The sequence below is a fragment of the Papio anubis genome, chromosome 19 (genome assembly GCF_008728515.1).
Source record: "Papio anubis isolate 15944 chromosome 19, Panubis1.0, whole genome shotgun sequence".
In the NCBI taxonomy this organism is placed as follows: domain Eukaryota; kingdom Metazoa; phylum Chordata; class Mammalia; order Primates; family Cercopithecidae; genus Papio; species Papio anubis.
In genome coordinates, this window is record NC_044994.1 from 15600457 (window position 1) to 15627501 (window position 27045).

Here is a 27045-nt window from a genome sequence, read left to right on the forward strand (position 1 = left end):
TTTTTAAAATAAATACAATGTAGACCCTAAATGATTGGTTAACTGTTTATTTCTTTATAAACAGTGCTAAGTTAATTTGGAGGTTTTATAAAAGATACTTGTTATGGTTCTCCAGCAAAGACTCTTGATGAAAAATTAAGGGATGTGGGCTTCTGTTTCATCTCAGAAATTTCTGGTCACAAAGGTATTGAAGCATGAAATTTTTAACTTAGAATTTCTCATCTTTGAAAGCTTGAGAGTTCAAACTTTGCTCTCTTACTTATACCAGATAAAAAGTGGCAAGCAGGTTAACCTGTAGCCTGGCAATACAGGAATTATAGGACTGCGTCTGAAGTCGCCAATGAAATTACACCTGAACCTGCCTTCTGCAATGGTTCCAGAATCAAAAAAAGAATGCCATGGTCTCATGGTGCTAACAGATGTCCAGTCAGATAAAACGGGTCACAACGTTCTTTCAGAACCACTTTTTGCAAATACAGGAAGCCTTTAGCAAAGGACTTCAGCATCTGCTGGAAAAATTGCTTCAATGTTCTGCAATGGCTTGGCAACCAGTAACTGCCATGTATTGACAAGTTTATGGCTGTACAACAGTGTTATCTGTCCCAAGACAGTCGGTTCCAAGAGCCTCATCCAAGACTAGGTGGCAACAACCAGTCACCAGGCAAACACCTAGGCAAGAGAATGACCCCATAAGGTTGCTATGCAGAGACAATACTGGCAGGCACAGGAGATACGGCTTCTTTGCAATATAAGAAATGTGTTGGTTGGGCACGGTGGCTCACGCCTATAATCCCAGCTCTTGGGGAGGCCGAGGCAGGCGGATCACCCGAAGTCAGGAGTTCGAGACCAGCCTGACCAACATGGTGAAACCACATCTCTACTAAAAATACAAAAAAATTTAACTGGGCATGGTGGTAGGCGCCTGTAATCCCAACTACTCAGGAGGCTGAGGCAGGAGAATTGCTTAAACTGAGGAGGCAGAGGTTGAAGTGAGCCGAGATCGTGCCATTGCCCTCCAGCTTGGGTGATAAGAGCAAAACTCCATCTCAAGAAAAAGAAAAAAAAAAAGAAAAAAGAAACGTGTTGCCAGGTTCTGAGGTTCATTTGACATATGAGAGGGAATGGGGGCCTCTTTGAGCTCCAGGTTAGAAGGGCAATCTAAATGAGTTCTCCATGGCCTGTGCTGTCCAGTCCTAACTTAGGACCCACTCTCCAGCCCCACCATTACAATCCCCACCCCACAGTAGCCGCTGGGACTCCAAACTGTCTTCCTGATATTTCCATTTTTAGAAGAGCCAAATCTCTGTCATCTCTGCATTCACAGTTACTCAGTAAAACTGGGCTTCACTTCCCTCATGACATAATCAGAAAACCGAGCCCAGGAGGAAACAGCAGCCACAGCAAATACAAACCCAGCCCAGCACACACAAAAGAACGTGGGTGCTGGATCTTTCTGCTGAACATCTGGTAGCGCTCCTTCGCCAAGGGCCATGGCAACTGGAAATCCTGAGCTGTACCAGCAGTTACAAGATCCACCAAAAACCCAGATATGGGGATCTTTGACAAAAAGTTTAATGGAGCTATGGGTGGCTGTGAATACACCTACCTATAGGAGACAGAGGTGAAAAGACTTCTATGGAGTTTAGCTAGGAGCTGAAAAGAAGATGTGATCACGGATATTCCGAGATAGGTAGAACCCAGCAGCACACTGCCAAGTCCAAGGGGTAAGTGTCTAGTGGGTTTCAAACTTCTACAGTCAAAGGACCACTTCTTCCAGGGAAGCAATCTTGAGAATCTTTGGCCAGTTCTGCTAGTCATTACCAGCCCTTCAAAACACCAATTAGAAGGCTGGGCACAGTGGCTCATGCCTGTAATCCCAGCACTTTGGGAGGCTGAAGGGGGAGGATTGCTTAAGGTCAGGAGTTAGAGATCAGCCTGGGCAATATTGCAAACCCCCATCTCTACAGAAAATTAAACAATTGGCTGGGCGTGGTAGTGCACACCTGTACTCCCAGTCACTTGGGAAACTGAGGTGGGAGGATAGCTTGAGCCCAGAAGAAGTTCAAGGCTGCAGTGAACTAAGATTGAGCCACGGCACTCCAGCCTGGGCGACAGAGCAAGACCTTACCTCAAAAAACAAAATAATAAAAGTATGGAGAATTCTATCAACAGATAAATGCATAAACAAAATGTGATGAATACATATGGACATTTTTCAGCCTTCACAAGGAATGAAATTCTGATTCCTGCTACAACATGCATGAAACTTGAAAACATTAATGCTAAGTAAAGAAAGTCAGACACCAAAGAACAAATATTGTACAACTCTGGGTACTCAAGGTACCCAGAATAGGCAAATTCATAAACAAAGAAAGTAGAACAGGAGCAATTGGGAGGGGAGAATGGGAAGATACCATTTAATGGGTACAGAGTTTATGTTTGGAATGACGAAAAAGTTCTAGACAAAAATAGTTATGATGATTGTACAATATTGTGACTATAACCAATGCCAATGAATTGTGCACTTAAAATGGTTAAAATGGGAAATCTTATGTTATACATATTTTATTAATAACACAATAAACAAAAATTTTTTTCATGTGAAAAATGGCATTGCTTTTAAGAAAATATGAGTAAGTTAATTTTTAAAGATGGCTATTAATAAGTAAATAATTTACATCAGAAATTATGTGATAATTAGAATCAGCAAGGAAGACTCATGTTGATCTGCACCAGTGGTCCTCAGGTCATAATGTGATCGCCAATTCCCCCATCCCGGCCCAAGCTCCTGCTTCTTCGAAGGAATATGTTTACCCATTTGGAGCTAGGGTCCTTCAGTATTTAAATATCACAACTATCGCAGGCCTTGTGAATTCTGTATCCCTATTTGTTTAAATGAAACCCAATTCTTACTGAACTATCCACCATAACAGTGGAGTATTTAGTAAGACTTGTGCTTAATATAACATATAGAATCCCAAAAGTATCTTTATTTCATCCAATTAAGGATACTATACCATGAAAATGCAAAATTGTGACTTAATGAACTTCTCCTTTGGATTAGCTAAGCATATTGTGTGGAATATTCCTTCTGGATATGGATTATGATATAATATGGTCACGTACATTAATGTACACCTATGTTCCCAGGATCTCTCCTTCATAAAACTTCTTAATACTAGTTTTTTGTTCTCTGGTTTTAAATTTTCAGGAGAAGCCAAAATTAGTATTCTTCTTTCTTTTTTTTTTCTTTTGAGACAGGGTCTCACTCTGTCACCCAGGCTGGAGTGCAGTGGCATGATCTCAGCTCACTGCAACCTCTGCCTCCCTGGCTCAAGCGATTCTCCTGCCTCAGCCTCCCAAGTAGCCATGCTGGGCTCATTTTTATATTTTTAGTAGAGAGGGGATTTCACTATGTTGGCCAGGCTGGTCACCTCAAGTGATCTTCCTGCCTCAGCCTTCCTAAGTGCTGGGATTACAGGCATGAGCCATCACATCTGGTCGAAAAGCTAAAATTATTAATATTACCCTGAACATGTTCTCAAATCTTCTCCAGAGTGCCAAAAAAAGGAGTGACTTAACAATTAAGCAGTCAATCTGATTAATGGAGAAGCTGGGCAGAGTCATCACAAGGTGAATAACTTGGCCTGCTCATTCAGCTGGGATGTTTACTTTATTCATATTAACCTTAACTTAGTTTTCTTTTCACTTTGCGCATCATTTCAGGATAGGAAGGATGTTCTCAAAGAATCAGGAGGATATCTAGGTGAGGCAGGAGTAGATAACCAATTCGGATTACAGTTTTGGCTAGATAATGTCATCGTCTTTAAAATTTTTTTTTTTTTTTTGAGACGGAGTTTCGCTCTGTCTCCCTGGCTGGAGTGCAGTGGTGCAATCACTGCCTCCTAGGTTCCAGTGATTCTCCTGCCTCAGCCTTTCAAGTAGCTGGAATTACAGGCATGCGCCACCACACCTGGCTAATTGCGTATTTTTATTACAGATGGGGTTTCACCATGTTGGTCAGGCTGGTCTCGAACTCCTGACCTCAAGTGATACACCTGCCTCGGCCTCCCAAACTGCTGGGATAACAGGTGTGAGCCATCACACTCGGCCTAAATTTCTTTTAAACATATTTAAAAGGCTGTTTTAATAGAATCATAACAACTAACGTATTGTGTGATCTGGATTGGACCCCAGACTAGAATTTTGGAGTGGAGGGCTATAAAGGATACCATTGAGATAACTGGCAAAATATGGTCTTTAAATGGGATAATAGTATTGTATCTATGTTAATATCTCCCCGATTTTGATAATTTTATTGCAGTCTTGTAAGAGAATGTCCCTGCTCTTAGGAAAAATACCCTAAAGAATTCAGAAGTAAAGAAAAGAGACATTTCCTGTCAAATCTACAACTTACTTTCAAAAAGTTCAGGAAAAAAAAAGTTTATATATTTATATACATATGTATGCATATACATATACATATATGCACAGTACATCAAGAGAAAATGATAAGAAAAGCATGAGAAAATAAGGAAATCGCCGAGCACGGTGGCTCACGCCTATAATCCCAGCACTTTGGGAGGCTGAGGTGGGCGGATTACCTGAGGTTGGGAGTTTTGAGACCAGCCTGACCAACATGGAGAAATCTCATCTCTACTAAAAATACAAAATTAGCCAGGCATGGTGACTGGTGCCTGTAATCCCGGCTACTCGGGAGGCTGAGGCAGGACAATCGCTTGAACCCAGGAGGCAGAGGTTGCGGTGAGTTGAGATTGTGTCATTGCACTCTAGCCTGGGCAACAAGAGCAAAACTCCATCTCAAAATAATAAGCATCATCATAAGGAAATCTGAGTAATGGGTAGGGGAGTTCATTGTATCATTCTAACTTTTCTATAGGTAAGAATTTTTTTTGAGGCACGGTCTCCTGCTGTGGCTCAGGCTGGAGTGCTGTGGTGTAATCATGGCAAACTACAGCCTTGACCTCCCAGGCTCAGGTGATCCTCCCTCTTCAGTCTCCTGAGTAGCAGGGAACACAGGCACGCACCACACCTGGTTAATATTTTTCTTATTATTTTTGTAGAGGTGGGGTCTCCCTATGTTGTCCAGGCTGGTCTCAAACTCTTGGGCTCAAGTGATCTTCCTGCCTTGGTTTCCCAAAGTGCTGGGATTACAGGCATGAGCCACCATGCTCAGCCAGAAATAATTTAAAATAAGAAATTTACTAAAAAAACTTGTTAAGCTAATATAATTTCATTCATCATATCCTATGATCTAAAACAAAGCAAAATTAATTTGACATTATAAAATACATATCTCAAGTAACTTTTTCCCCACACTACATCAATGTATCAGTTAATACTATATTAGTGGCATTACTACCCAGGAAAATACTATTTGAATTTTATCTGAAAATAAATCACTAAACTTCACAGTTAGAAGGGAACTAAGAGAGCAAACAACTCAAACAAACCTCTGTGTTGGCCAGGCATAGTGGCTCACGCCTGTAATCCTAGCATTTTGGGAGGTCAAGGCAGGTGGATCACTTGAAGTCAGGAGTTCAAGACCAGCCTGGTCAACATGGTGAAACCCCGTCTCTACTAAAAACACAAAAATTAGCTGGGCATGGTGGTATGTGCCTGTAATCCCAGCTACTCGGGGGGCTGGGGCATGAGAATTGCTTGAACCTGGGGGGCGGAGGTTGCAGTAAGCCAAGATCATGCCACTGCACTCCAGCCTGGGAGACGGAGCGAGACTCTGTCTCAAAAATAAATAAATAAGTAAATAAATAAACCTCTGTGTTTCCAGTGTAACATCATATGAAATTATACAACATCAAAAGGAAGCAGAGTGTGAATCATGCATGAGTCCAGCACAGAGAGGTTATACCTTGAACTGCTGTTGATCTCTACCCAGCCCAGTTTCCAGGACACATGAAGCAAAAGTCCACCAATGAGTGTCTGCCACCTGGAAAGGACAAGAGGCAATGTGAATTTCATAGAGTGCTACAGTCTCCAACACCATCCAGCCCCAGCAGATCTGCTGACTGACACAAAGAGACACGTGCAACTCTGTTTACTCCTCTTTTCTCCCACTCTCTCCCAATTATCCCATTTCTCAGACTTTCCTTCTCAATCTCTACTATTCCCTTGAGTCCAGCTGTCCAGCAAGTACTGACATTGACATTCTTCTCCTCTTGTTTTCTTTTCTTTCTTTTTTTTTTTGAGATGGAGTTTTGCTGCGTCGCTCAGGCTGGAGTGCAATGGGGCAAACTTGGCTCACTGCAACCCCCGCCTCCCAGGTTCAAGCAATTATCCTGCCTCTGCCTCCTAAGCAGTTGGGGCTATAGGCGCGTGCCACCACGCCTGGCTAATTTTTTGTATTTTTAGTAGAGACGGAGTTTTACCCTGTTAGCCAGGGTGGTCTCGATCTCCTGACCTCAAGAGCCACCTGCCTTGGCCTCCCAAAGTGCTGGCATTACAGGTGTGAGCCACCGCGCCTGGCCTCTTCTCCTCTTATTCTAGACTTTTCCTGAACGGCCTCACTCATAGTCACTGCTTCTCCCACTGCCTCTACTTTGACGATTCCCCAATCCCCATTCTCACCTGGATACTGCCACAATGATCTCCCACAAGCTCTCAATGATTATTATTATTGTTATTATTCATAGATTTGGGGGTATATGTGCAGGTTTGTTACATGGATATAGTGAGCAATGGTGAGGTTTGGGCTTCCAGTGTCCATCAACTGAACAGTATACATTGTGCCCAATAGATACCGTTTCAACCCTCAGCCCCCTCCCATCCTCCCTGCCAAGCTCCCAGTGATAACATGCCTAAATCATCACCCTGAACCTCTCCCTCAAATCATCCTCCCTACTCCTAATCAGCCAAACCAGAAACCTAGGCAGCATTCCACCTCACCTCTTCGGCCTTCACCTCCCTTGTCTAAGCACAATATCCTATTGATTTTATTTATCCCCATAACAGCATTCAAATCTGAAGTCTTCCCTCCCTACCAACCCTCCTGCTTCTGTCTCAATTCAGGCTCTCATCATCTCATGCCTGGCTCACAGCATTAGTCCCTTAACTGGTCCCCCTCTTCCAAGGTTGCCCCCCATCCATTCTTTACTTTGCAGCCAAAGGGTTTGCCCTAAAATGCGAATTTAATTGTGCTACTTGCTTGTTTTAAAAACAGATGATTCTTCTTGGTGCCACAGGCAGCAACCTTCAGCCTCTTTTCTGCCTACAGCACACTCCTAGGTCATGAAGCTCACCTGAGACACACAGCCCCCAGCATGCACAGTGCAGGGGCAGCACAGGTCACAAACACCCCTTCCCGTCCCAATGCAGAAAGCACATCAGAATGCCAAATGAGTGAGAGGGACAGTTGCTTGCTCTAATTGCTTTTTTATTTTACTTTATGAGTAAAGTAAATTTACTCTACTTTAAAGTAAATTTGAAATTTATGAGTCATTCATAAATTTCAAAACCCTGTTTTTCAAGATAAATGACTTGAGACAGCTCACCTCGGAAGTGACTATGACCACCACACACCCATGTGTTGCCACATCACGGTGGAGAACTCTGGCCTAAAGGACAAAGTCACTTGGGTGTGACACAGAAAGTCCTTTGGGACTTGCACCCGCCCCTCTCCAGGGTTAGCTCCTGTCTGTCTGCTGTGTGCAGCCACATTCCAGCCACACCCGATGGCCCACAGCCTTGGGAACATGCCAGGTCATGTCATACTTCTAGGAGTCCGGGTGTGCCATCCTCTTGCCCCATAATGTTCTTCCCATCTCTGTCTGTGGTGAACACCTGCTCAGCCTATAACACCCAGTTTGCATATATCCTGTGTGAAGTTTCACTGACGCAGCCAAACAGAACACACTAAATGTGGGTCCTGCCTTCAAACAGTTTGGTCTAGCACAGTGATTCTCAACCAGGCAATCTTCCCCTCCAGGGGACATATAGCAGTGTCTAGACAAATGTTTGGGTGTCACAGCTGGGGAGAGGAGCAGAAGGTATGCCACTGGAATCTAGCCAGTAGAAGCCAGGGATGCTGCTAAACATCCTACAATGTGCAGGGCCGTCCCCACTGCAAAGAATTATCCAACTCAAAATGTCAGTGCTGGAATGTCATTCCAAGGTTGAGAAACTCCAATCTAGTGAAAGTAAGGTAATTAATCAATAATTACAACAAAGTGCGTGAAGCCCTAAAAGGAAGTGTACCAGGTACTATAAGCCACTCTGTTGAGGGAAGCTAACCTAGTCTAGTGAGTGGGTAAGACTTCCAAGAGAGAATAACTTTGTGCAAAAACCCGAAGCACGTTCAAAGCAGAAGATCCAGAAGGGACAAAGGCTCAGAAGTGAGAGAGACAATGGCTTCATTCAAAGCTTCTTGGAGAAGTTCAATTGGTCTGGACCCCAGCACTGGAGCATTGGAGAGAGGGCAGCAAGAGCTGACCCTGGAGAGAAGGGGCTGATCCTAAAGGACCACGTCAATCATAAGGAGCTGGGACTTCAAACTGGGGACTCACTGAAGGCTTCCAGGCATGGGAGTGACCCTGTCCCATTTACATTTGGGGAAGCTCCCTCTCTTTACAAGGGAGGGAATGTTTCTGAGAAGCAAGACTAGGGGCAAAGAAGTAAGTTAGGAGTTTTTATAGTAATTGAAGAGAAGACAGTGGCTTGGAAAGGGGCAACATGGATGAAGAAAGTGGACAGATTCTGAAGATGTCTAGGAGGCCCTGGTGGTTAACCGGATGTTGAGGATGAAGGAGACAAAGGAAACAAGAATCACTCCCAGGTTCTGAATTGTGTAGTTAAATGGAGGGTAACCATTCACTGCAGGTGAATTTAAGGAACAGATGGAATTTAAAAAGCAAGCTCCATGAGGGCAGGGATCTGTTTTCTTCACTGATGTACCCCAGGCATCTGCAGAATATGTTGCTCTGCCCTACCAGACACCAGGCATTGTTCTAGGCACTGGGAATACGCCAGTGACAAAATGGATAAATCAAAATTCCTGCCTTTGTAGATCTTACATTCTATGGGGGAGGTGCATTCAGTCTGTCTCATCCAAGGACAAGGAGGAGAATGGCAATCCAAGCATAGAGATCACCCTTTCCTACGCACCTTCCCTCAGTCCCTCTACCTTTACAGATGTGGCAAGACAATCAGAACCAAAACATGCTTGCTTCTCTGTAAGAAAGAAACCGGTATCCCAGCTTTATTGACTAAAATACCCATAATCACAGAAGATACTTTAAAACTTTTGCTATGAGGCCTGGCACAGTGGCTCACGCCTGTAATCCCGGGAGGATCGCTTGAGACCAGGAGTTCAAAGCTGCGGAGAGCTATAATCATGCCACCGTACTCCAGCCTGCGTGACAGAGAGGGAGCCTGCCTCTAGAAAAACAAACGTGTTTGCTATGAAATATTAGGGAGGAGCTTGATAAAGTAGTTTAAAGTTCACCTGAAATAACATAGTGGTGATAATATAACAAACTTTTTTTTAAAAGAAGAAGAGTGAGGGATGGCTCGCTCTACTACATATTTAAATGGTTTAACAATGAAAACAATTCAGCACTAGTCCCTTAACATCAAAATTGAAGAATACATACCCAAAAAGAGACCTTAGAAAAATGACTTTTTGGCCGGGCGCAGTGGCTCAAGCCTGTAATCCCAGCACTTTGGGAGGCCGAGACGGGCGGATCACGAGGTCAGGAGATAGAGACCATCCTGGCTAACCCGGTGAAACCCCGTCTCTACTAAAAAACACAAAAAAACTAGCCGGGCGTGGTGGCGGGCACCTGTAGTCCCAGCTACTTGGGAGGCTGAGGCAGGAGAATGGCGTGAACCTGGGAAGGCGGAGCTTGCAGTGAGCTGAGATCCGGCCACTGCACCCTAGCCTGGGCAACAGAGCGAGACTCCCTCTCAAAAAAAAAAAAAGAAAGAAAAAGAAAAAGAAAAAGAAAAATGACTTTAAAAAAAAAATCTTTTATTTTTGGGACAGTCTCACATTGTTGCCCAGATTGGAGTGCAGTGGCATGATCTCAGCTCATTGCAACCTCCGCTTCCTGGGTTCAAGCAATATGTGTGTCTCCGCCTCCCAAGTAGCAGGGACTACAGATGCTCACCATCACACCTGGCCAATTTTTGTATTTTTAGTAGAGGCAGGGTTTCGTCATGTTGGCCAAGCTGGTCTCAAACTCCCAGCCTCAAGAGATCCTCCCACTTTGGCCTCCCAAAGTGCTGAGGTTACAGGTGTGAGCCACTGTGCCCAGACAAAAAATGACTTTATACAGATGCTCTTCAACTTACAATGGGGTTATATCCCAACAAACTGATCATACGTTAAAAATGTCATAACTGAAAGAGCATTGAATACACATAACCTACCGAACACCAGAGCTTGGCCTCGCCTACCATAAACATGTTCAGAACATTTATATTAGCGTGGCTGGCTGAGAGCTGCAGCTCACCACTTGCTACTACTGCCCAGTACCAGGGGAGAGTATTGTATGGCATATCGCTAGCCTGGGAAACAGCAAAACTCAAAAGCTTAGGTATGGTTTCTACTGAAAGCATATTGCTTTCACACCATCGTACAAACAATTGTAAGTCCAACCGTCGTTAAGTTGGGACAGTCTGTATATGATATTAACAAACATATACAGATTATTATGCCTTTGGACATAAGGCCAAAGGAAGGATTACACAATAAATGAGGCTAGCATAAATTAGTTAACTACTGGGGAAGGGACAATTTCCTTACATTGCACCATACGCTAAATTAAACTGACAACAATTAAAGCTTGAATAAAGCTTTAAGGAAATATAGGTGAATATCTAAATGATGATTATGCCTTTGGGAATAAGGCAAAAGGAAGGACTATAGAATAAATGAGGCCAGTATAAATTAGTTAACTACTGGGGAAGGGACAATTTCTTCACATTGCACCATACACTAAATTAAACTGACAATGATGAATAAAGTTTTAATGAAATATAGTTGAATATCTAAATGGTTTTATGATGGAGAAGAAAAGAACAAAAGCAATGGAAGCAATCATGAAAGAAACAGTCAATATATCTGACCACATAAAAAATATTTAAATAATCGAAATAATTATAAACAAATTGAAAGGCAAAGAACAAATTGCAAAAATTATTTCCAAAAACATAATGGACAACAGATTGAGCTCGTTAAAATATAAAGAATTTATTAAATTAATAAGAAAAACACTAAAACCTCAATGAAAATAAATGGATAAAAGGCACAACTAGACAATTCACCGGAAAAGAGATACAAGTGGATAATATGCATAAGAAAATTGTCCAACTTGATGAATAACCTAAAAAATTATACGACAAAACAATACACCTTTTGCTCATGAAATCAGCAAAGAGAATCACAGTTTGAGCACAATATTATCGAAACGTTCATATAGAGGCTGGGTGGCAATGTCAATTGGTCAAACATTTTTGGAAAAGAATATGTTACTATTCAGGGAGAATACTAAAGAAGTTCATGCACTTTAATCCAAATTAATTAATTTTTTTTTTTTAGAGACAGGATCTCACTTTGTCACCCAAACTGGAGTACAGCAGCAAGATCACGCAGCCTCTAACTCTTGGCGTCCAACAATCCTCCTGTCTCAACCTCCTGAGTAGCTGAGACTACAGGTTCATGTCACCATGCCCAGCTAATTTTCTTTCTTTTTTTTTTAAGATTCAAGGGGTGCATGTGCAGATTTGCTACACGGGTACATTGTGTGATGCTGGTTTGGGCCTCTGTTGATCCTGTCACCCAGTGAACACAGTAGTACCTAATAGGTAGTTTTTCAATCCTTACTTACGTTTCTCCCTAACTCTCCCCTTGGGGAATCCCCAGTGTCTACTATTCCATCTTTATGTCCATGTGTACCCAATGTTCAGCCACCATTTACAAGTAAAAACTTGCAGTATTTGGTTTTCTCTTTCTATGTTAATTCACTTAGCATAATGACCTTCAGCTGTATCCACGTTGCTGCTAAGGACGTAATTGTGCTCTTTTTTACAGCTGTGTGGTATTCCACAGTATATATATACATACATATATACATATATACCAAATTTTCTTTATCCAATCCACTGTTGATGGGCACCTAGGTTGATTCCTTGTCTTTGCTGTTATGAATAGTGCTGTGATAAAATACATGTGAGTTAGGTATATTTTTGGTAGAAGAATTTATTTTCCTTGAGTATATACCCAGTAATGGGATTGCTGAGTCAAATTGTAATTCTATTTTTCATTCTTTTAGAAGTCTCCAAACTGCTTTCCATAGGGGTTAAGCTAATTCACAATCCTACCAACAGTGTATAAACATTTCCTTTTCTCCAAAACTTTGCCAACATGTTATTTTTTGCCTTTTTTTTTTTTTAGACAGATTTTCTCTCTTGTTGCCCAGGCTGGAGTACAATGCTGCGATCTTGGCTCACTCCAACCTCCCGCTTATTCCAACCTCCGCCTCCCAGGTTCAAGCCATTCTCCCACCTCAGCCTCCCAAATAGCTGGGATTACAGGCATGTGCCATTATGCCTGGCTAATTCTTTTGTATTTTTAGTAGAGATGGGGTTTCACCATGCTGGTCTTGAATTCCTGACCTCAGGTAATCCACCCACCTTGGCCTCCCAAAGTGCTGGGATTACAGGCGTGAGCCACCACACCGGCCATTTTTTGACTTTTTAATAACAGCCATTCTGACTGGTATGAGGTGGTATCTCATTGTGGTTTTGAATTGCATTTCTCTGATGATTTGTGATGTTAAGCATTTTTTCATATGTTGGCCACTTGCACATCTTGTTTTGAGAAGTGTCTATTCGTGGACCTTGCCTACTTTTAAAGGAATTATTTAGTTTTTTTCTTGTTGATTTATTTACGTTCCTTATAGATTGTGGATATTAGTCCTCTGTTGGATACATAGTTTGCAAATATTTTCTCCCATTCTGTAGGCTATCTCTTTACTCTGTTAATAGTTTCTTTTGCTGTTCAGAAAGTCTTTAGTTTAATAAGGTACCAATTGTCAATTTTTGCATCTGTTGCATTTGCTTTTGAGGACTTACCATAAATTATTTGTCTAAGACAATGTCCAGAAAAGTATTTCCTAGGTTTTCTTCTAGGATTTTTAGAGTTTGATATCTTACATTTAAGTCTTTAATCCATCCTGAGTTAATTTTTTATATGGTGAGACATAGGGGTCCAGTTTCATTTTTCTGCATATGGTTAGCCAGTTTTCTTTTTCTTTCTTTTTTTTTTTTTTTTTGTAGACAGCATCTTGCTATGTTTCCCAGACTGGTCTTGAACTCCCAGCCTCATACAATCCTCTTGCCCCAGCCTCCCAAAGTGCTGGGATTATAGTAATGAGACACCATGCCTAGCCTAACCCAAATTTCTTATGTAGGAATCAATCCCAAAGAAATAGTTGGAAATCTGGCAGACTTGAACACAAAAATGTCTAGTAACATTGTTTTCATACCCCCAAAATGGAACATAAATGTCTGTTAATAAGGTGGCTAAATATCTTACAATATGTCTACTTCCAAAAAAAAAAAAAAAAAAGTGTATGCAGTTATTAAAACTATTTCAAAGAATGATGTTGGTTGGACATTTCCTAAAAATGTATATAAAGAGCAAAGAAGATACTCACCCTTGGAATAATGTAGGGTAGGTAAATTTCAAGACAGACAGCACATACTGAAAAACAAACACCAAATTATTGGACATTTCAAATGATAGAAAATTGACAAACCATATAATCAAAGACATTTCTATTAAAGAAACATAACCACATAACCACATAACCTAGGTACATTCAAGTTTTAAAAAGGCCATTATTCTCATCAAAATCACAGACTGGGCAAACAAATGACCTCCTAAGTAATACTAAAGAAATTGAGCCGGCCGGGCACGGTGGCTCACGCCTGTAATCCCAGCACTTTGGGAGGCCAAGGCAGGCGGATCACAAGGTGAGGAGATCGAGACCAGCCTGGCCAATATGGTGAAACCCCGTCTCTATTAAAAACACAAAAATTAGCCAGGCGTGGTGATGCACACATGTAGTCCCAGGTACTCAGGAGGCTGAGGCAGAAGAATCGCTTAAACCTAGGAGGCAGAGGTTGCAGTGAGCAGAAATCGTGCCGCTGCACTCCAGCCTGGGCAACAAAGTGAGAGTCTATCTCAAAAAAAAAAAAAGAAAAGAAAAAAAGAGATTGAGCCGCTTTTTCCCAGCGCTGCCAGAAGCCTGGCTGTCCTTTAATTGGTGAAATGGAGCTGGCATCATGAGCAAACAAGGAAGCACAGCAGCTGGGTCTGATGTTACAGATGTTGGAACACTCAGCACCTTCCCAGATGCCAGAAATGTCACATTGTAACTGTAGCAGCCCCAGAGTAATTCAGACAAGTCCCCGGACACAGTCTGTTTTTTCAGGGTATCCACTTTATCTACTGTCCAGTTTACCTAAAAATCCAATCCTTTCTTTGTTTCTCTCCAAGTAAAACCACATCCTAGTCTTTCTTTCCTTTGTTGTCCTTCAATTTTGGGGGTTTTGTATGTCTTTTATATTAAATGATTTTTTTTTTCCAAACTAATTCTGCATCTTAGGATTCTGTATGTTGTTTGTATTAAATGATTTTTTCAAACTAATTCTGCATAGGAGTCATAGTTTTTGCTGTGTTTTAGGATGTTACGGACTTTTTTAAAACCAACTCAAGGTCAATTTCTATTTCTCTTATGTATATTTATGTATAATAATTGAATTTATAGCACTTTATGAGTGAAGGAATTGTGTTTCATCCTTCTGGGTATCTTTTTCATTTTTTTCCTATTATTGACCACCAAGAATTAATTTTTTTAGTCTAAAACTTTCAAATGGCTTTAAGCAACGACTCTACTGATCCTTCACATGCTCTAAAAAAATGGAGTGGACTGGTGTTGGGCAAGTTTATATATCTTCTTTTTTCCCAGGAATTAGTCCACACAGAATTCCCCTTGTTTGAGCTCCTAAATGCACAATTACAGCTAACTGCCTATGCGTTGTTCTACACTTCCTCTTCTTCCTTGAAATCTATTTACTACATAATTCAATATGTTCCTCCCTACTTTTCTGATATTTTTATTCTCATATGGAGAAAAAGAAAGGATTAAGTGAGCATCTGAGTCATGGCCTGAAATACCCTTAACAAACTTCATTACAACAATAAATGTTTCGTTTATTGTGTGCTTAGCTTTGGCCTACATACTGGGCGAAATCAAAGATCCTGAAACTCTTGCCTCACCTTGCTAAAGAACAGAGAAAAAAGAAATCTATGACAAATGGAATCAAGGTCCTAATTGCTGTCCCCTTCTGGCAATTCCTCGCGTCACTGAGAAGTGTTGCTCAGACAAAATGCTATCGACTGAACAGCAAAGCCCTAGCAATGAGGTGCTTGAGGAAAGAGAAGGAGCAATTTGGAAGACATTCACACCTGTAATCCCAGCATTTTGGGAGGCCAAGGCGGAAGGATCACTTGAGCCCAGGAGTTGAAGACCAGCCTGGGCAACAGGGTGAGACCCCATCTTGACAAAAAATACAAAAATTAGCCGGACATGGTTGTGCAAGCCTGTAGTCTCAGTTACTTGGGAGGGTGAGGTGAGAGGATCGCTTGAGCCTGGGAGGCAGAGGTTGCAGTGGGCGAAGATCATACCACCGCACTCCAGCCTCGGCAACAGAGCAAGACTCTGTCTCAAAAAAAAAAAAAAAAAAAAAAAAAATTGGAGCCATTGAAAGGTATGTAAGTAAATTTCTTATGCTTATTATCCACTTGTAACTCTTTTTTTTTTGAGATGGAGTCTCGCCGTTGCCCAGGTTGGAATGTAATGATGCAATCCTGGATCACTGCAACCTTTGCCTCCCGGTTCAAGCGGTGTTCTTGCCTCAGCCTCCCAAGTAGCCATGACTACAGGTGCGCACCCCATGTCTGGCTAATTTTTGGCTACTCTTGAACTCCTGACCCCAGATGATCCACCTGTCTTGGCCTCTCAAAGTGCTGGGATTACAGGCGTGAGCCACCATGCCCGGTCTTGTATCTCTTTTTTCAGTGAATTGTCTACTTCTGCCATTTACCCATTTATTTTCACTGAGGTTTTAGTATTTATTAATTTAATACATTCTTTGTATTTTACAGATGCCAACCACTTGTCCAGATCAGAAATGAACTTTGCCTCTGAGCTGAAGGCTCAATTGCTATGAAGGGAAGAAGGACAGCCGGCTGCCTAGGGCCTGATTACAGCTGGAACCTCCCAAAGGACGGAGGAACATGTCATCAGCCTGGGCCAGCCCAGGCCACCAAGCCAGAACTCAACGATGTGGTGCCTTCTCCTCCCTCCCTACCTAGGGCAGCTTCCTTTGACAGCACACTTGCTGTTTCAAATTTCTAACAAATATTGATCATTCTTTCAAACAATAGAAGGGGTCAGAATGAGCTATATAAGATTTTTTCAAAAGAATTTTCTTTCGGCCGGGCGCGGTGGCTCAAGCCTGTAATCCCAGCACTTTGGGAGGCCGAGACGGGCGGATCACGAGGTCAGGAGATCGAGACCATCCTGGCTAACACAGTGAAACCCCGTCTCTATTAAGAAATACAAAAAACTAGCCGGGCGAGGTGGCGGGCGCCTGTAGTCCCAGCTACTCGGGAGGCTGAGGCCGGAGAATGGCGTGAACCCGGGAGGCGGAGCTTGCAGTGAGCTGAGATCCGGCCACTGCACTCCAGCCTGGGCGACAGAGCGAGACTCCGTCTCAAAAAAAAAAAAAAAAAAAAAAAAAAAAAAAGAATTTTCTTTCTACAAATAAATAGAGGAACGGCTGAAGGAGAAAATTACACTAAGAAATATGGAAATAAACTGAAATGGAAGCTTCAAAAAACTAGAAGAGAGCATCCTCTACTTTAGACACACACAAAAAAAAACTCCACTAATTCAAAAGAAAATTAATGTGGAAGAGAAATTACATGCTCTCTGCCACATTAGAGTAGAATATGCTTATAATAGAATATGCTCATAGTAGAATATGCTCATGGTAGAATATGCTCATAGTAGAATGAATATGTTCATGGGTGTCCACTGCAGATTTCTTCCCAGTTGGCCTCTACTTGGTCCAAGCCGACCCCCCCCCCGAGCCTTGGTTGCCAGAAGGGAACATCACCGTCCTGGTTGAGAAGATGAAACAATGGCCATAAAAGGCTCAAGCTTCTAAGAGATATAAAGTTCTTCACCAGGGTCCCATAATGTACAACCTCCCTGGCTCTCCCATCTCCTCTCCTCCACTCTCGAGCTCACCTCCTCCTCCCTCTGTGGACAATCTCCTTCGTCTCCCCTTCTTTCCTGGCACTAATTTGTCACTAGACAAATTAGAATAGTTAAATTGAAAAAGCCAGAGATTTCTCAAATTCACAAATTCCTGAGTAGGTGCTACCAAAAAAAAAAAAAAAAATCTTCCTTTAGCTACTTGTCCCATGAGAAGAAAACAAATCTATTAAAAGTTATAAATTACTGTCACAGTATAAACAAAAACTGTTCTTGACCTACTCTTTCCACTAGTTCTGACACTTCCCAACATCCCCAAGCCAAAGCATTCCAAACCATCGTATTTATATTCTCAGGGCCCGTGGTCAGCTATGATTTCAATTATTCAGATTATATATTCTTGGGACCAAACAATTTGGTTTAATTTAATCTAACACCTAGACGCATTATGTACATGGGAGGTATTTTGTCTTTTTTATTAAATTTGTTGGCTGGGCACGGTGGCTCATACCTGTAAACCCAGCATTTGAGAGGCGAAGGCAAAGTGGGCAGATTGCTTGAGCCCAGGAGTTAAAAACTAGCCTGAGCAACATGGCAAAACTTCGTCTCTATAAAAAAAAAATACAAAAATTAGCCAGGCATGGTGGCGCATGCCTATAGTCCCAGCTACTGAGGAGGCTGAGGTGTGTGGATCACTTGAGCCTGGGAGGCAGAGGTTATAGTGAGCCATGACTGCACCACTGCACTCCATCCTGGGTGACAGAAGAAGACCCTGTCTCAAAAAACAGACAAAAATTTATAAAATGCCATGGCGCTCCAAAAAATTTTGTAAAAGTACCACAAATGAATATGTACATCCAAGCCAGGCGTGGTGGCTCATGCCTGTAATCCCAGCACTTTGGGAGGCTGAAGTGGGCAGATCATCCGAGGTCAGGAGTTCGAGACCAATCTGGCCAACATGACGAAACCCTATCTCTACTAAAAATATAAAAATTAGCCCAGCATGGTGGTGCACACCTGTAGTCCCAGCTACTCGGGAGGCTGAGGCACTAGAATCACTTGAACCCGGTAGGTGGAGGTTGTGGTGAGCTGAGATTGCACCACTGCACTGCAGCCTGGATGACAGAGTGAGCTTGTGTCGAAAGAAAAGAAAAGAAAGAGAGAGAGAGAGAGAAAGGAAAGAAAGAAAGAAAGGAAAGAAAGGAAGAAAGAAAGAAAATGTACATCCAGAGAGGGGCATAAATTTCTATGAACTAAATGCTATTTGTCCGCTTTTTTTTTGCTTAGATAAAATGTTTTTTATCTAACCAATGCCATGGCTCATGGGCTTTCATGACAGATGTGTTAATCTACCCCTTCTAATGATTATATGGAAATAAAAGAAAGGTTATTTTGTTTTAAAGTAAGATTTTATCATCATATCCATCAGGTTCACTAGACAAATTAGAATAGTTAAATTGAAAAATCCAGAAATTTCACAAATTCCCAAATTCCTGAGTAGGTGCTACCAAAAAAAAATATATATATATATATATTCCTTTAGTTTAGCTACTTGTCCCATGAGAAGAAAACAAATCTGTTAAAAGTTATTAATTACTGTCACAGTATAAACAAAAGATTGTCCTTTCTTTTCTTCCAGAGTAAGGACAACTTACCTTATAGTTTGCTACAATGGCAAGCACTAGGCCACCTACCTTACAAACATCATTTCTTTTGCTGAGATGAAATCTCACTCTGTTGCCCAGGCTGTGGTGCAGTGGCCTGATCTCTGCCCACTGCAACCTCTGCCTCCCTGGCTCAAGTGATTCTCATGCCTCAGTCTCCCGAGTAGCTGAGAGTACAGGCGCCCGCCACCACGCCCGGCTAATTTTTGTGTTTTTAGTCAAAATGGGGTCTCACCATATTTACCAGGCTGGCCTCAAACTCCCGATCTCAGGTGATCCGCCCACCTCAGCCTCCCAAAGTGCTCGGATTATAGGCCTGAGCCACTGTGCCTGGCCAACATCATTTCCATTAACTCTCACAACAACACTTTCTTTCTTTTTTCTTTTTTTTTTTTTTTGAGATGGAGTTTCGCTCTGTTGCCCAGGTTGGAGTGCAAAATCGGCTCACTACAACCTCCGCCTCCCAGGTGCAAGTGATTCTCCTGCCTCAGCCACCTGGGTAGCTGGAATTACAGGCGTCTGCCACCACGCCCAGCTAATTTTTGTATTTTTAGTAGAGACGGGGTTTCGCCATGTTGGCCAGGCTGGTTTCGAACTCCTGCCCTCAAACAATCCACCCGCCTCAGCCTCCCAAAGTCCTGGGATTGCAGGCGTGAGCCACCGCACCCGGCCACAACACTTTCAAGAGCACACTTTGTCCCATCTTAAAGTTAAGAAACTTAGGTTTAGAAAGAGTAAGGTTCCAAACGCCAAGTAAGTGGAGCCAGGAAGTAAAACCCATAACTGCCTCCCAGGAAGGCTGCATTTATGGACCTTCAAAGGCATATCGCCATAACTAAAAATCAACTGGAGGCCGGGCGCAATGGCTCACATCTGTAATCTCAGCATTTTGGAAGGCTGAGGCGGGCGGATCACCTGAGGTCAGGAGTTCGAGACCAGCCTGGACAACAAGGTGAAACCTCGTCTCTACTAAAAGTACAAAAATTAGCCCTGCGTGGTGGCGCACACTTGTAGCCCCAGCTACTCGGGAGGCTGAGGCAGGAGAATCGCTTGAACCCGGGAAGCAGAGGTTGCAGTGAGCCGAGATCGCATCGCTGCACTCCAGTCTGGGTGACAGAGCGAGACTCTATCTCAAAGAAATGAAAAAAAATTAAAAAAAAATCAACTGGTGAAGGAAAGGGGGTTGGGGAGCATCCTCTGAATATGTAAAGACAGCCATTCACCCTAGGATAGGAGGTAGAAGGAAATGCTGTTTGTTGATGGTTCTTTTCCAGAGAGGAAGAGAGGGGAGAGGAAGAGCGGAGCAGGTGGGGAGCCCGCGGTAAGACCCTGCAGTGGGGCCAGGTGGTCCTGCACCGTGTATTCCCACTTTGGCTGGGGCCAGCCCAGAGCCCAGGCCAACAGGTAATGCACCAGCTATGCTCACTCGGTCCTACTGGGTCCAACCTTTCCCTGCGTGGTACCAAACCTAAAGCCAGCTTCCCCGTCCTTGCAAAACAAAACCCCAAGCCTGGCACCACTGCTTCTCTGCTTCCTCGCCAAAAGGTTTTCATGATTTCATGGCATCAGTTTAAACCTAAAACTAAATGTACGTTTTATTTTTAAAAATAATTCCATGAAAATCTCCTAAAGTGCTTACAGTGGAGACGTTGAAAAAATTGATTCGGGAATCAGCAGTGCGAGGGGGAGACGGTTTAATCTCTTCTATTTAAAGGCTTCTGGAACCTCACGGGGCTCTAGGACAGGGGCGTGTTTAGAAAAAAGGCAGGATGTGTCAGATTTCTTCTGATTCTTCCTCCCCGGGGAAGCAAGAGCCAATTGCTTGCTTGCTCTTAAAACTAGTCCACACAGCCCCACACCAAGTTCCCGGGAAGCGGCCAGCCCAAAAATCCTGTTTCCCTGGAGATGTGCCATGCTTTACAGTGCAGGAAACAGGGACAGTACAAGCTGACAAATCCTATTTCGAAAAGAGCATCCCACACGCGGAGGAGGTTCGCTCTCCATCGCCACTAGGAAGAATGAGGTAAAAGTAAGAATGAGGTAAAAAGCAGGAGGAGGCTCCGTTTGTCACGGGAAGATTATCCGACTCAAACCTCCCACGTGCAAACTCTGCCTCCCGCGCCCGCCCCCTCACCTTGTTCGTAAGGTAAGAAGCCAGGTAGCAGGTACAAAAGGTGAGGCCGACCAGGGACCTCCTCACGCACATCTGTCGACTCGTCCCCTTCCCGGGGTCCAGCTGTGCCTACCCAAACCCCCTGGCCGCCGCCCGACCCCCGCAGCAGCAACAGCAACAGCAGCAGCCCCGAGACGGCCACGTGGCTCCGAGCTCCGCCAATCAGCGCGGGGACCGCCCCCGCCGTCTGCCTCCTTAAAGGGGCCGCGCCGGCGAAGGCCGGGCAGGCTGGGGACCCGGCAGGGAGGCACCCAGCCCGCGGTCTATCTGCAACCATGGCTGGCCCGGGCTGCGACAACCAGTACAGGAAGGTCGGACAGTCATCCTTCTTTTAAAAAGTAGAAAGTGGCAGAAGAGGAAAAAAGCATACCGCAGTTCACAATACCCCATCACTGTTTAAAGAAAAATGTTCATCGCTATCTCTATACCATAAGACCAAAATATTACCCGTGCTTCACTGAATTTTCCCAGTTTTCTCCACTGAGTCTGTAGCGCTTTGGCAAATGACACAAAAAAGGTAACAACAACAAATGTTCATTTAAAAGAGGGAAGGTGAAGGAGGAAAGAACTGGAATTTAGTATAGGTTTTTAAAATTTTGTTTGTATTTAAGTAAAGTCATTCCATTCCGTTGACATTTCTATAAAATAAGAATCCTTTCCCAAAGTAGAGTTTCAAGCATAGCTCCCATTGCTATTCCTATGCCTATTCCTAGTCTCTAGTGTGGAAAATTGGACTCATGAGGCTTCCGGCAAGTATTAGTAAACCATGCAAGAAAACCTATTGATGGACTTAGACAGTAGCAAGAAGTGCCAGTGTTCTCTGCCTGTAGAAATACACAGCTTTTCAGAAACACCCACACACAGGGAAACCATCACTCTTAAGCCACAGCAAAAGTCCTCCTGGCCCTCGGTGCTGGAGCAGTGGATGGGAAACGACACACCAACCTTTATGTAATTTTTCTGTTTTTCAGAGGCATGCCTTTTTTCTCTCTGCTCCCTCCAGCGTTGAGGGAGGGCTGACCTCGGCGTGTCCCCTTGAAGCCCACTCCCCAGCCACCACTGTCTCATCGCAGTCCTTTGCCTCTGCTCACCTTTCCACAGGTCTCTTCCTGGGCCTACTGGTTGGTCTGCACAGGGGACCAGCATATAGAGATGGAGGTGGGCTGGTCACCCCTTCCCTCCCTTTTCTCCCACAGTCTCCTTCAAACCACTTGTACGGATGGATATAGCTTTCTCTACTGAGACTGGATGATATGGTTTGGCTGTACCCCCAAATCTCATCTTGAATTGTAGCTTCCATAATTCCCACATGTTATGGGAAGGACCTGGTGGCAGATAATTGAATCATGAGGGCAGTTTCCCCCGTACTCTTCTCGTGATCTGATGGTTTTATAAGGGGAAACCTCTTTCACTTGACTCTCATTTTTTCTCTCTTGCTGCCACCATGTAAGACGTGCCTTTTGCCTTCCACCATGATTATGAAGCCTCCTCAGCCCCGTGGAACTGTGAGTCCATTAAACCTCTTTTTCTTTATAAATTACCAAGTCTTGGGTAAGTCTTTATCAGCAGCGTGAAAACAGACTAGTACACGGGGTTATTAAAAGGAAAAATACAGAACAGGAAGAGAGGAGATGAAGCTTCAAATGCACTAAATTTTCCTCTCCATAGAAATAAAATCATGTGGCCGGGCGCGGTGGCTCAAGCCTGTAATCCCAGCACTTTGGGAGGCCGAGATGGGCGGATCACAAGGTCAGGAGATCGAGACCATGCTGGCTAACACGGTGAAACCCCGTCTCTACTAAAAAATACAAAAAATTAGCCGGGCGAGTGGCGGGCGCCTGTGGTCCCAGCTACTCGGGAGGCTGAGGCGGGAGAATGGCGGGAACCCGGGAGGCGGAGCTTGCAGTGAGCTGAGATCCGGCCACTGCACTCCAGCCTGGGCGACAGAGCGAGACTCCGTCTCAAAAAAAAAAAATAAATAAATAAAAAAGAAATAAAATCATGTAAGAAGTTAACACTTCACAAGGAGGCCCCTTCACAAGACTACACTCAGTTCTCACCCATCGCTCTTGCCCCAGAGTTTGTGTCTCCTTCTCCAAAACACCAATCTTTAATGACAACTTAAAAAGATCGTTGTGGCCGGGCTCGGTGGCTCATGCCTGTAATCCCAGCACTTTGGGAGGCCAAGGCAGGTGGATCACGAGGTCAAGAGATCAAGACCATCCTGGCTAACATGGTGAAACCCCATCTCTACTAAAAAAATACCCAAAAAAATTAGCTGGGCGTGGTGGCGGGTGCCTGTAGTCCCAGGTACTCAGGATGCTGAGGCAGGAGAATGGCGTGAGCCCAGGAGGCGGAGTTTGCAGTGAGCCAAGATCACACCACTGCACTCCAGCCTGGGAGACAGAGTGAGATTCTGTCTCAAAAAAAAAAAAAATCATTGTAACAAGACCAGTAGAGATTTATAAAAGAAAAATTAGCAAACCAATACCACACTCTTCACCACCACTACCCACATGACCAATATTAACAGGTTGGTGTATCCTTCTACACCTTCCTCAGTATTCATAGATCAACATATACCCATTTATAAGTCGTTGCCTCACAAAAATGGATCTAGCTATTCACATTGCTAAACAACTTATTTTTACAACTACAGGTCAACACATAGAGATTTAATATTTTTAAAAAGCTGCAGGCATTCCATAGTATGGATATACCATAATGTATTCAAACATTCTGCTGTTGACATAATTATGTTGTTTCTAGTCTTTTGCTACAACAAACAAGGCTATAATAAACATCTTTGTACATATGTCTTTACCTCCTGCTGGTTTAATTTCTGTAGAATAGATTCCCAACAGGAGGATTGCAGAATCACAGCGTGTGTGTATTTTCTTAAATCATTACTTTCCACTTCCCTTTACTTTCTGCCTGTAGGAATCCTACTTAGGTCTAGCTCTTCTCAAGCACTTCAAGCATAACTTATTCTCCTCTCTTTTCCAGTACTACTTTTTAGTATGTGTTACAGTAATTAGCACCTTACATTTTTTCCATATTGTGGTTCATGAAGAAAATGAAAGTATTTGTTCAGAGCCCCAGGCTAAATTGCTGACACTGCTTAGAGTCTGAAATGCTGTCCAGGCCTCCCTGAAGATGAGGAGGAACTCCTGTAACTCTTGCCCAGCCACACCAGTTAAGAAGCTGTATTAGGCCGAGGGTGGTGGCTCACGCCTGTAATCCCAGCACTTTGGGAGGCTGGGGTGGGTGGATCACCTGAGGTCAGGAGTTCAAGACCAATCTGGCCAACATGGTGAAACCCCATCTCTACTAAAAATACAAAAAATTAGCTGGGCATGGTGGTGTGTGCCTGTAATCCCAGCACTTTGGGATGCCAAGTTGGGCAGATCACCTGTGGTCAGGAGTTCAAGACCAGCCTGGCCAACATGGCAAAACCCCATCTCTATTAAAAATACAAAAGATGCCGGGCGCGGTGGCTCATGCCTGTAATCCTAGCACTTTGGAAATCCGAAGTGGGTAGATCACGAGATCAGGAGATCGAGACCATCCTGGCTCACATGGTGAAACCCTGTCTCTACTAAAAATACAAAAAATTAGCCAGGCGTGGTGGCAGGCACCTGTAGTCCCAGCTAGTCGGGAGGCTGAGGCAGGAAAATGGCGTGAACCCAGGAGGCAGAGCTGGCAGTGAGCCGAGATCACACCACTGCATTCTAGCCTGGGTGACAGAGCGAGACTCCGTCTCAAAAAAAAAAAAAAAAAAAAAAAAAGAATAGCTGGGCGTGAACCCAGGAGGTGGAGGCTGCAGTGAGCCAAGATCACACCACTGCACTCCAGGCTGGGTGACAGAGCAAGACCCTGTCCCCCCCAAAATTAAAACAATAAAAAGAAGCTGTATTAGAGTCAGGGTATTGCATACCCTCTCTCCTCAGCCACATGGCAGCTCTTGGAGAGCATAGGCGCCCCTCTGCTTAGCTTGGTGTCTTACACAAACTAGGTACACTAATAAATGCATGATGAAGGAATCTGTCAACTGAATGACTGCAACAACGAAGTGATGTAGGAATGGGATTTCAAAATGGTAAACAACATGTAACACATGTAATACCAAAAAGGCCTAGAATCCCATAACCCAAAAGACACCTACAGTCACCAACTTGCCACATGAGCATCAAACAACCTCACAAGAGATTGCCTTTAAAGCGATACTGCTATTAAGAGGATAACAACTACAGCAAATGAGTAGCTTAAATTGCATTGGCAGAAACACTTTTGTTGGTAAACTTCTTTGATAGTTGTTATTGCTTTGTTTCACTATTGTGCAGGCTTTGTACGGTGTTGCCTAAAAAGTAATGAGTATGCCAATTCAGTTCCTAATTAAAGGTATTCATACTATATTAAGTTTAATCTCACTTCCGTTATATATTATTACCAAAGAAATCTAATCATTCTTTTTTTCTTTGTCATTTGAGGTGAAGTCTTGCTCTGTCACCCAGGCTGGAGTGCAGTGGTATAATCTTGGCTCACTGCAATCTCTGCCTCCCAGGCTCAAGCTATCCTCCCATCTCAGCCTCTTTAGTAGCTGGACTACAGGTACGTGCTGCCATGCCCAACTAATTTTTGTGTTTTTTGTAGAGATGAAGTTTTGCCATGTCGCTTAGGCTGGTATCGAACTCCTGGACTCAAGCAGTCTGCCTGCCTTGGCCTCCCAAAGTGCTACGATTACAGGCATAAGCCACTGTGCCCAGCTGAAATCTAATAATTCTAATATAAGATTGTAATATTTTGTTATTTAATTTTATTTTAAAGTGTCAAAAATAGGCAGAATGTGAAATTGGTTTCTGATCAAATGCAGAAATGCCAGTTGAGTGGTATGTATAAAAGTATGTGATGGAAGATTATTAACATTGTTTCCAGACATGTCCGGAAATTCCAATGGTTTCAAAACAGAGAAGAAATTGGAAAGAAGTTGAGAGACTATATTAATTAGGATATTTTATAGTGTAAGTCAGAGAACTTCAAACACATATTGGCTTAAATAATAAGAATACATTGGTTCATGTAACTGAAAAGTCCAGATAGATAAGGCTTCAAGTATAGTTTGGTCCAGGTATTCAACAATACATGGGGTATCACCAAGAACTTGGGTGACTATGGATCCTGATTTGCCTAAAACGCTTCTGATTTATGCTTTTGTCCTAGAATAATTATTAACAGCACCCCTTTCATTCCTACAAGGGTCTTGGTTTGGATAATAAATGGTCACCAACCAAGAACCTAGTTTCTTCCTACTCTTGGCTCTGCTTTCCAGGGCGCCTGGGTTCTCACATGATTACTGCTGCCAGAGTAACCAGGGTTACTTGTGACTCATTCAGCTTCAGAATAAGAGTGAATTTCTCTTCCCTCATTCAACAAACAACAAGCCTGTGGTTCCTTAAAACTAGACCATCCCAGGACAAATGCCTACCCAGAAACAATCATGTGATACCCTACCGTGTTTTAACCTGAGTGACTCTCTCCTAGCAGAGAGAGAGCCGAACAGACTCCATTTTTAGCTTCTTCACTTGCAGCCCCCTTTCACCTCCATCCCTTAAGGCATACCTAGTGTAAAACTGACTCAAAGCACGTTCAGGAATGCACCTACTGATAAGATATTGAGGCAAGCTGCACCAGCAGCTCCTGGGGACGCGCTCGGTGGATGGCACCCAAAACCCCTGCATTTATCTCTTTGCGATAGTTTAAGCCCCTGCACCTGGAACTGTTTATTTTTTTGTAACTGCATTTGTAACCAATTAGTTTTTTAACTTTTTGCCAGTTCTGCTTCTGTAAAAATTGCTTCAGCTAAAATCCCCCCTCCCCTATT

General features: G+C 43.3%; 1 protein-coding gene across 12 annotated transcripts in view; it reads right to left on the reverse strand.

The window, feature by feature from the left end:
* TMEM241 (transmembrane protein 241) overlaps positions 1-21682 on the reverse strand; it is a 158241-nt gene extending 136559 nt beyond the window's left edge. For 6 of the 12 annotated variants that reach the window (XR_001897251.3, XR_002518643.2, XR_001897252.3 and 3 more), the window contains exons 1-3: positions 21126-21318; positions 13695-13741; positions 5891-5968 (exon numbers count right to left, since the gene is read on the reverse strand). Coding sequence is in view for 4 of the 12 variants with exons in the window: in XM_003914231.4 (XP_003914280.2) it covers positions 5891-5968; positions 13695-13741; positions 21126-21197 (197 nt within the window). In the remaining 8 variants the exon portion in view is untranslated. Of the gene's footprint in view, positions 1-5890; positions 5969-13694; positions 13742-21125 lie in introns of all 12 variants that reach the window. The other 6 variants (XR_001897253.3, XR_002518645.2, XM_009192522.4 and 3 more) reach the window with 6 other exon arrangements.
* Between the last annotated feature and the right edge of the window lie 5363 nt (positions 21683-27045).